The sequence below is a fragment of the Acyrthosiphon pisum genome, chromosome A1, assembly GCF_005508785.2.
Source record: "Acyrthosiphon pisum isolate AL4f chromosome A1, pea_aphid_22Mar2018_4r6ur, whole genome shotgun sequence".
Lineage (NCBI taxonomy): Eukaryota > Metazoa > Arthropoda > Insecta > Hemiptera > Aphididae > Acyrthosiphon > Acyrthosiphon pisum.
In genome coordinates, this window is record NC_042494.1 from 106,561,634 (window position 1) to 106,572,949 (window position 11,316).

The 11,316-nt window shown below is 30.7% G+C and overlaps 1 protein-coding gene across 2 annotated transcripts; it reads left to right on the forward strand.

Moving 5' to 3' along the window:
* Window positions 1–1,543: 1,543 nt before the first annotated feature.
* Window positions 1,544–8,640, forward strand: LOC100159593 (wee1-like protein kinase). 2 transcript variants are annotated; one of them, XR_511128.3, is made up of 2 exons: window positions 1,544–2,491; window positions 7,052–8,640. XR_511128.3 is itself a non-coding variant. In XM_008189241.2 (2 exons), the coding sequence occupies exon 2, from the start codon at window positions 2,986–2,988 to the stop codon at window positions 4,558–4,560; it is 1,575 nt and encodes a 524-aa protein (XP_008187463.1). In that variant the 5' UTR covers window positions 2,054–2,491; window positions 2,952–2,985; the 3' UTR covers window positions 4,561–5,173. The 2 variants fall into 2 exon arrangements, 1 of the variants encoding a protein (XP_008187463.1); XM_008189241.2 differs by lacking the exon at window positions 7,052–8,640 and adding an exon at window positions 2,952–5,173 and having other exon boundaries at window positions 2,054–2,491.
* The last annotated feature ends 2,676 nt before the right edge of the window (window positions 8,641–11,316 follow it).

Here is an 11,316-nt window from a genome sequence, read left to right on the forward strand (position 1 = left end):
ACATTTTCAAAATATTTTAACTTTTTTAAAGCTATTTATAGACGTAAGAAATTTTCGATTTTTATTTAATTTTTTAAAATAGTTTGATATTTAAATTATTGTCGATAAAATATGAAAATTTTATACAAAGGGCCCCATAATTAGTTAATATTATTGTAACAGAAAAATCTAAAAATTCTAATATAAAATATATATTTTTAGCTTAAATTTGGATGAATTTAGATATTTAAATAAAAAATAACAATGTTAGTTATTTCGTCGTAGTTATTCAGAATTTCAGAAACATTATTCTCGGGCTTATAAAATTATAAAAAATTGGATTAATTAATAATTTTAAGCTAATACCTATTTATATAAAGAACATATTCTACGGATATGTGGTAATGACTGAAAAGTTAATAATAATAAAATAATATCATAGAAAATAAATACTCATAAGTTATAAATTACGTAAACCTAATAAATTACTTGTCTGAAATATGATCTATATAGATCGAAATATCCAAAAAATATTGTGCTTCGAAATAAGGAATTAAAAATATATGTTGCCATAAAAAAAAATTTTAAAATGGTAACGTAAAAAATAGTAAAATCAATTTTTTAGAAGTATATTATTTTATAACGTCATACAATCATGTTAAAGAAATATTTTCAAAATCACGAGTGTCTTACACTCATACGTAGGATCACCTCGAATATAAAGGTATTTTGTGAATCTGCACGATTCTGGATAATTTTATTGTGTTTAATATAGGTAATATAAATGACTATCACTATCTAATTTCATAATTTTAATTTTAATATTTTCATTCGTTATTATATTTTGTTCATTACAGTCTATAGATGTATTAATTATATATGAATAATATATATTATATAGGTAATTAGTTACAAATTTGAGATAGAATCATTTAAGTACCTAATTATGTTTTTTGAAAAATTATTGTCAAAAACCATATTGTCTATTGTATATCTATATTTGTAAGCCTTTTTTATATTATTTAATAATAACAATTATAATATTTTATTTCGATAGAGTGAATAAGTAACATATTAATATAATATTTTATTAGTTCGGTACTTCGGTACTTAAAAAGATTTTGAAGTTGAACATTATATTTACTATATTCAGCAACCCGCCCCTCGTCCCATTCATTAGTTATGCTCATTGCCAACGGTGTAATTATTACTTGTTAACAAATAAATTCTAACCCTTTGAATATAATATAGACGCATATTATGGTAGGTGTCACATATTATAAACATAAACACAGAAAGCAAGCGTTTACTAAACAACTATTATATTGTCTATCCTATTTGATGTATTGTGCGCAGGTAGAAATGTACGCGATTTATTTATATGCAATAAATTATACAAGTCTTATGGAAATATCTGGAAAACGAATAACAACGCAATTCGCAAACGAAAAATATTATTTTTTAAAAATGGACAGTTTAAATGTTTGTGTGCGTATATTAAAATAATAGCAAGAGAAAAATTATAATTTTGGACCATTTTTTTTACATTGCAGACACACACACATTTATTTTTATTTTTTTATTATTATTCCTCCCGACGTAGTTCGGGTTGCTAAAATATTGATTGTCCGATTCGGATAGCTGCTCCGCTCCGCTTCTGAGGACCAGGCGGCGGTGGCGGCGGCGGCGGCAAGAGTGAGTGTAGGACGCTTTTTTTTTTAAGCAACCTTCTCCTATACACAAACACTCACACAATAGTACGTCGCAGGCGCATACAGGGTTCGTCTGGGACGTACATTTGGCAACGCCGCCGGGTTGTTCGGCGGCGTCGCTCCCTCTAGCGCGCGCCGTACGATCGTCTCGTCGCCGTCGTCGTCTCGCGCGCCGGTGGTATTTCATTTGGTTTTTTTACATTTCATTTTTCTGTCCCGTCTTTGCCGCCCGCCACCGCCTCCGCGCGCACCGCACATTCCGGTTCTCTATGGCGGAGGAGAGCGCGCGCGCGCGCGCTTACCGGGTTTTTTTCCGTCGCCCCTTACCACCACGCCCCACCCCCTCTTCACCTCCGACGTTTATTACGTACGCCGTCGGCCAGTCGCACACGCACCGTCGTCTCCCCCGAATGTACTGTAGCCACCGCCACCGCAGCCGCCGCGCCGCCGTCGTCGTCGCAGCCGGTGTTTACTGTACGGTGCCGTTCACGAGCGTGTGTTGTATTATCGGCAGCCGCCGCCGCGGAGCTTTTCGAGTCTCTGACGACGCGCCGCTGGATAATCGCGATCATTCTTAATTTAATTTTATATTTAAATTTTTCATCTCTCCTGCACAGTTCGCGTGTCCTATCGTCTTATCAGTAATTGTAAAAAACAAAATAATTAAAATAATAACAACAAGGTTTATACGTGAAAACAAATATTTGTATTTTGTGTATATCTTCGGTTCACCGTAGAGTACTCGTCCCGGTCATGAGGACCGCCGACATCCACGGGATTACCGGACACATTTCTACACGGTAATATCGATACTATACACACATAATAATAAATAATTATAATAATAATATGTCTATTGTACGTCTGACGTCGACGATCGCTGCGAGGTGGCGCGCATCGAAATTCAAAATTTGTCTCGTCCGCGGTCCGCGTAACAAATAACAATACGATTTTTTATTTGATTTTTTAAATTTCCGTATGCAGTGTGTACACTGCAGCACTATCACCGTGCAAGGCTACACTGCGCGCGCGCCGTTTTCCCTCGCAACACACAGCAGCTGCTATCAAGTATCAACATTCAACACAATAATATTAGTGACAACAGTCAGTTGAAGAGCAACTTACTACTTAAAGCCCCGCTTTTTATCACTGTTTTTTTCTGTTTTACTTAATGCGTTTATGATTAAAAATTTCATTAATACTAATAGTTATTACTTTCGGTTTGGTTTTCAAAACGGTTTTTATTTTTGTTTTTGTAAGGCGCGTGTGATATTTGCCGGCAGGCGTCAGTGCAATGGACCCGGGCGGTGGTGTCAACAAGATGGAGTGTGATGATGATTCGTTTTTCGTCCAGAAAATGAGAAGACTTAGCTTCGACGCTGACAGAGCGATACCATCATTGGTCATCGCCAGCGCACCGTCGCCGCCTGACACTCGCCGGTCTTTTTCGCCTGAGATTGGTGTTGACTCTTCGACACCGTTCCTCAAACCACGGGCCCTGCACAAGGTGCGCCTCAGGGGCCAGTCACCATTGAGCGACACCAGCAGTGAATCTACGCGTTCTAACAAGTTTCGGTTGTCGGTCAATCCCTTCACACCAACTGGCATTGAAATATTAAAAAACAAACATCGGAAAAGACTGTGTCCTGCAAAACAGAACATAAGTTTCTCCAGTTCTGAAGATCATTCGAGTCATGACAGCAACAGCAGTTTTTCCACTCCGCCTGACAATAAAACGTCTCCTTCGGTCGATCCTTCCATCAGAGATCTTATGAATGAAGGTGAAGTGACCAATGTCAGTATTTATGATTTACAGACTTCTCGTTTCAATGAAGAGTTCAGAATGGATGATTTTATCGCTACTGGTGCGTTCGGTGAGGTATACAAGTGTACAAATTTATTAGATGGAATCACATATGCTATTAAAAAGACCAAAAAGACAATTTACAAAAGCCAAGAATACTTTATTCGTAAAGAAGTTTATGCACACTCTGTAATTGGACGACATCCAAACATAGTCTCGTATTTCACAGCTTGGCATGAGAGAGGTCATATTTATATTCAAACAGAGTTTTGTAACGATGGAACCCTGGAGCGTATGATTCATGAATCTGACCATGTGTTTTGTGATAGTGCTTTAAGACGATTGCTATGTCATGTATGTAAAGGTTTAGCTCATATTCATTCTAAAAAGCTTGCACATTTAGACATTAAAGCTGCCAACATTTTATTATGCCGTACTGATGGTGCATTGTGGTTTGCTGAAGATCTAGATGATGATGAAACAGTTGACAAAGATATTGTGTATAAAATTGGGGACTTTGGACATACAATATGTGTTGAAGATGTTCGAACTATTGAAGATGGAGATTGTCGGTATTTACCCAAAGAACTATTACGTGATGATTATTCTCAGTTACAGAAAGCTGATGTATTTTCAACTGCGCTTACTGTATATGAGGCAGCAACTAAAAAAGATTTACCTAAAAATGGACCAGAATGGCACCGATTAAGGGATGGTGAATTTTCATTGCCTCAAACTCCAGTTTTTAGTACTGGTCTTGAGAAAATGCTTAAAAAAATGGTTGACTTAGATCCTAAGAATAGGCCGAATGCATCCACAGTGGTTAATCTTTTACTTGATAGAGGAATGGCTGCTGTAAAACAACAACAAGACGAAATGGAAGTATGGAAGTTGAGTTCTAAGTTCCTTGCACCTTGTTACTCTGTTGAAACACAAACACCATCAAGAACAACAATTGGTCAGAGAAGATATGAAAATTCAAAACTGTATCGAACAAGAAAAGAACGAATTAAACGATTGGTCGGTAGAAAAATGAGCAGATCATGTAGTACTCCTAATGTTTAACTATAAATCATAATGTAATTTATTTAATTTGTGTATTTGTTTTTTTTCTCTATTTGATTGAAGTAATTATTTCAGAAGCATTGGCAAGTATTGTAAGAATGATTTAAGTATTAATTTGCTCCCTTCACTTTTTTTTATAATTTTTATAGCATTATTGTATTTTATAACTCTGTGATAAGACGTGAAAATTATTTTCAAATGTATTAAGTACCTAATTAGTAATTATAAAAGAATTAGAAGTCCAAAAACTACAAAGGATTTTAATGCCTAAAAATAATATTTATAATGTTTTGTCAATTTATAATTTAATTACTACTTAATTTTTCAATTATCTCTATTTTTATTTGCAAGTATAATTAATATTAAGATGGACAATTTAATTTAAAAAAATTCTGTTACAAAAAAATAGTAATAAGTACTTATTTTTTTATTATTATATGTTAATATATTTTCTTGTTGTAAATGTGATTTTGTTTTTTCTTAGATTTGTATATTCAATATTGGTAATATTTGTGTTTAAATTATATAGGCACATTTACAAAATATAACATCACCTTTACCTATGCCTACCTAATTGATTTTGCTTTAAAATATAATTAGGTATTCAGCTTGACAACTTATGCTCTACGTATTTATTTTTTTTTTTCCTATTGAACTAAAAGTAAGTTTCATTATAACATCGCTCAAAACATATTTAAAAGTAGGTACTAACTACTTACATACCTAATAAAAGTATAAATAATATTAATAAAGTTTAATTTAAAAAAATAATTCACATGGCAAAATGTATTATAGCATATTATGCAAGGCTGGGCAAGTTAATGATTTTTTTTAACTCAGTTAAGTTAAGTTAATATGCACCAATAACAAAAAGTTAATTTAACTATAGGTTAACTCAGTTAAGTTAAAAGTTAATACACACTTTTTGTTAACTTTTTATTAAGTTAAAAAAAAGTTAATTTGTTTATACAATGCTAACATACTTAATTTTTTTCCAACCCAAAACTAAATTATAGACTATAGTGTTTATATCTTATACAGTGTTTCCATATTAGTTAAATTCGAATTATATACATTTTTTACTTAAAACAATTCACGGTAAATATTTTTTGACATGAAAACGAAATATACTGAAGTAGTGAAATATGATAAAATTAAAAACAAAATAAATTAACTTAACTTACTTCTTGAAATGAAAAATTAACTCGTTAATTTCACGATAATTATAAAAGAAATTTAGTAAGTTAACAGTTAAGTTAATGAAAAGCCAAAATTAACTAGTTAAGCTAAAAAGTTAATATAAAATTAACTTTAACTTTTTAACTCGTTAATGCCCAGCCTTGATATTATGTTCTAGATTAAAATATGTGTCATAGCACAGTGACACTACTGTACAATACAACTTAGAATCAAAAGTTTACATACAATATATAAATTAAAAATGATGCCAGGCAAACAGTATTTTTCTATTAAATGTCTATAATTATTGATCTATACAACTTAATATGAATTTATGGAATCTATCATCTACCTATATACATATTGGCTATCAAGTACATTTACACCAGTAAACCACTAAAAGATATGAATCATTGACAGAGTGGAGGTAATCACTAGAAAATTACCACTGTCTTTCAAATCATTGTCTATTTTTTAAAATCTGACCAGTTTTGTTATTGTACCTGAAACATAAATATTAATTATTATTACTGGATCTCACATTTTCCCATATGAAAGTATCTACTTAATAGGAGAAATATTTTTCAAACTAGAGACCTATATGGGTAACAGGTTGGCATAGCAGGTACATCATTATTTTCATTTTGAAATAATATCAGAAGACTCTGTTTAACCATTACTACTACAAATATAGTGCCTACCTAGTATCATGTATAATGTACTCTTGTACACAAGAACAAAAATACATTTTACAGATTTTTTTTGATAAATAATAGGTAAATAATAGGTAGGTATCTAAATATCTTATCTCTAAAATTCATATTATATTTTATATTTTATAATAAAGAATAATTGGTAAATGATTAAGTTGTATTCTGACTTAGCTTATGTGTTTTATGTGTTTTGTAACTAAAATACTCGTAAAATACTAAATACCTATATTAAATAGATATGCATTTTATTTATTATACCACAGATTCCCCACCTATAAATTGTATATGCCACTGATTTCCTTGTAATTTTCCATTACCTACCAAACCAAATGTCATTAATATTAGGCGTAATTGATTTATGTTTTTAATAATAATATTAAAATTTAAAGGTAATCAATTAATTACTACTTTACCTATGAGTATACAGGTATACCTACTACAAATCTTCTATTAAGATTATTATTTTCTTTTTGCTATTAGACCTTGTGAGTTATGAGTTTATAAAAAGCTATTTGACTATATAGCAAAAACTTTTTGCCACAATTATTAAAACATTTTTGTAAATTTGTAATAATAGTTGTTATTTTTAATTTGTTTAGGAAGTGATGACGGGGATATTATGGCAATCAATTTCTCAGCATCATTTGCAGCATGTCTGGCAGCAGGCCTCAAAGTTCCTCGGAATTTTATGTACTGCATTGCCCAAGGTAAATTAAATAATTTTCACTTAAATTGGATTTTAGTTAACTAATTTTTTTTTCAAATTTCGGGTAAGTACTTACCTACCACTGCTACCAGCTACCGCGCGTAAGTTTTTACGTTAATTTTTTTAATCAAAAGTCATTAGGTACTTTGTATAATTGAGAAGGTAGTAAGGTACTCACTATATTTGTAATTAGTACTTAACATTATTAGCATACCGTAACATTATTAATGCTATTATATTAGTAATTTTTTCTATACTTGAACCAATTAAAATTTGAAGCAGAAATAATAAATAAATATGCGATTTTGTTTTTAATCTAATAGCTGGCAAGTTACCCTAAAATAACAATAAAGTTTTAAACAGTTTAATCTATTATCTAAACCATCCTTGAATCGTCAAAATCTGTTTGGTATTTTTTGATTCTATTAGTCTCAGCATTCGCTAGTCAGCAATATACTTTGTTTTGTATATTATAATTATATAATCACTGGTGTTACCCGTTGCTTCTATTTGAATACTTTTACGACCCATCGGCCATCCGGGAATTCCAAATATAATATGTGTCAGCATTTTGTGCCAATTGATCAAAAACTTTGAATTTGTATTTTGCATAACATTATGCATCCTCAAGGCCTTTATGGCTTTATATATAAGTATATATAGCCCGAGTACCCGACCACTGGCGTAGCCAGGATTATGAAATGTGAGAGGAGGGAGTTAAGTATTAATTAAATAAAGTTTTGTACAGTTTTCGTATAAATAATATAATAAATACCCCTCCCCCCTGGATACGCAACTGAACCCGACTACATAATAAATATTTGAGCTGAATATATAGGTATTACTATTTAGTATTTTATCTATTATCTAAACAAAATAATATTTGATTCTAATTTTTAAGTAAAAATTAAATTTATTCGTGAAGCCGTGAGCCACGTAAGTATAGCAATATGTAGGGGTTGAAAAAATAAACTATGGCGTACCTACTTAAATGTATGATAAAAATTAAAAATTGTGAAAATTATATGATTAATAAATACCTAATTTAAGAAATATAATCATGTCAGGAAATTCCCAAAAATTAAATTTTGAAACAAGGTTATAACAAATAAGGTATTAATCTACTCAAAAATATATTGATATTTTAAAAAATTCTAAAAAATATACTATTTGACTTAGTTTATTGACTATTTGAAATTTCGTCCAAAAAAATAAAAATATTTTTTTTTATATTGTAAGTGTAACGCAAGTGAAAAATTTAAAAATATTGATTAAAACAAGTTATTTTATCTGCCAGGTTTTCCTGTTGCATCCTGTTACGCGCAAGTGGTAAAACTGATTTTTGTGATGACCCATATAGGGGAAGAATAAGGCCATAGGGGTTATCCATAGATATATACTTCTATACTTCGATATTATAGTATTATAGTATATATCTGTGGAGTTATCTGAACCACTATAAATATATAAAATCAAATTATAAAAATAATAGATTAAAAAGATAGAATATTAAATAGATTATGCCGGATTGCACAAAACATTTAATGAATCAATAGTGAGCTAATGGTCCCTTAAACAAGATTAAGTGGCCCGTGATTGGTCCATTAAATTTTTAGTGAATCATTAAATTAAATAAATTGTTTATGCAACCCAGCATTAATATTATTAATTCATAATTGTAATTTCAGATTTCTATGGGTCTCTATATTTAATATTGATAAATTAATGAATCGTTGCTGTAGCATACTTGTTTGCTTGTTCAGTAGTTCAGAAAATCGTAGCTAATTTATTGTATGGCTGGAAATAGGTATATTATATTATAGGCCAGTGGCGAACCCAGGGGGGTGGACCCAGGGTCCAGACCCAACCAAGCCCGGATTAAGACATATTGAGGCCCAGGGGCCAAAGTTTTAAATGAGGTCCTTGTACGAAAAAAAAATATTAATGTATATAATGTGTTCCGGGGTGAAGTGACCAGCCGACGTCATATAAAAGTATACCAAAAACGATAAAGAAATAGCCTTTAAAGATTGGGTCTAACTTTTTTATTTTTAGAGTTATGGGCAAACTTTTTTTTATCAAAATCATGCATATCACGCATTTGTCTATGTATTTTCAGAAGTATTTAACATTTTTATGTATTTTTTTTTTATTTTAAAGCTATTTAATTGTCCTATCAACACTTCAAAATACGCAATTGAACTAGAAATGCACTAATTATTTTTATTAAATTAAAAAAGTAGAAAAAAGTTGGCAAAAATTAGCATTTTTTAAAGGAAATCGTGTATTATTCCAAATAATTTATTACTTGGTATGGGTTTTTTGTATTTTGTATTATTCTGCTGAATTATACTGAATAACACATTAATATACCTAGAATACCTTGAAAGTTTGGTTTTCATAATATATTATTCCTGTTAATCGTTACAATTTTAGTTTTCCTAGGATTGAGTAGGTTAATTGGTCGTCACTCGTTTAATTTTATACTATTCGGTAAATTGTAGTGGTCATTATACAAAAAACAAAAACTCATAGTCAATAATAAATTATTTGGAGTAATGTACAATTTCCTTTAAAAAATACTAATTTTTGCCAACTTTTTTCTCTTTTTTTAAATAATAAAAATAATTAGCACATTTCTTGTTTAATTGCGTATGTCAGTTGATAAGACAATTAAATAGCTTTAAAATAAAAATAAAATTACGTCAAAATGTTGAAAAGTTTTGAAGATACATAAACAAATGCGTGATACGCATGGTTTTGATAAAAATAAGTTAATTGCTTATAACTAAAAAAATAAAAGTTAAATTCAATCTTTAAAGGGGTATTTCTTTCATCATTTTTGGTATATTTTCATATTATGACGTTGGCCGGTCACTTCACCCTGGAACACAATGTATATTATTTAATATTTTTTTTTCCGTACATGCAAGGGCCTCATTTAAAACATATTGGATATATAGGCACATATCAATAAATAATGAATAATGTATTTATGTATCACTTTATTTATAAATTATAATTTACAAGCTTTTTTCCATGCTAAATAATAATCGATTTTTTTTAAGTGATTTATTTAGTGTTACATAGGCACATAGCCTATAACAAAAAAAGTAATGGACAAATGAGAGGCCCCTAAATAAATTCTAACTTTTGAGGCCCGGGGGCCATGCCCCCCCCCTGCCCCCTTAATCCGGGCTTGGACTCAACCCCGACCCCTTGGCTTATATCATAGTTTTATTTTTATTTTTAAAAGTTTCCCTAAAATGTTGATCGAAACTTATTAATTAGATTGATTATTACTTATGAGATTAATGTGAGACAATATGACTATACGTCTATACAATAATTTAATTGGCATAATAATAATAATTAATTGACATACATGTATGCCATGCATTGTAAATATAAATTTAAAAAGGTGGGCAAGTGGGTGTCGCTGTGCTGTACAGTAGGTTACAAGTGGGTCACTGTAATGGATGGTGTTAAATTTGAATTCAATGATATATCATTGTTTACGAAAAACGATTCTGAGCGGAGCCGGTATATCATTCTAGGTAGGTAGGGACATATTATATACTTAACTATATTGTATTAAAAAAAAATTGACCTATAATAGGTAGCTATAATAAGTTCCAAATTAATCATATCACAATATCCATTATTCAGTTAGGTACTTATAACCAGTAGCGCAATTATCGGGAGTGTTGGGTGTGCAATTCACAGGGGCCCCCGATTTTTGGGGCCCCGAGATCTCATGTACGATATTCCTACTATAATGTATAATATACAAAATAATATAATATAATCTATTAATCTATATATATATAATATATTATAAAATAGGAGCCTCTTTTTTGTATGTACGAGCATATCTCGAAAAGAACTCTACTTATTTTAATGTTTTCACTAGTAAATCGGTCGAGTCACGGGGAAGGTTTTAATGTATAATAATTTTGTTTGGTAAAATGAATTGGGTGCCGGGTGGCCGAAAATAATAACAATCTATGTCTATATATATAGTACAAATAAATGTTTGTTTGTATGTCATTGATCTCCTCCTAAACCAGTAGACATTTTTTGTGTGTTTTTGAGAAAGTCTCTGAATGGTTTAGATTCACTATTAGACCCAGTTGGTTCAACCCGGAGAGGTATTTT

Bases quoted from the DNA above. Each gene is read 5' to 3' on its own strand.
- LOC100159593 (XM_008189241.2), top strand. From the start codon at position 2,986: ATGGACCCGGGCGGTGGTGTCAACAAGATGGAGTGTGATGATGATTCG.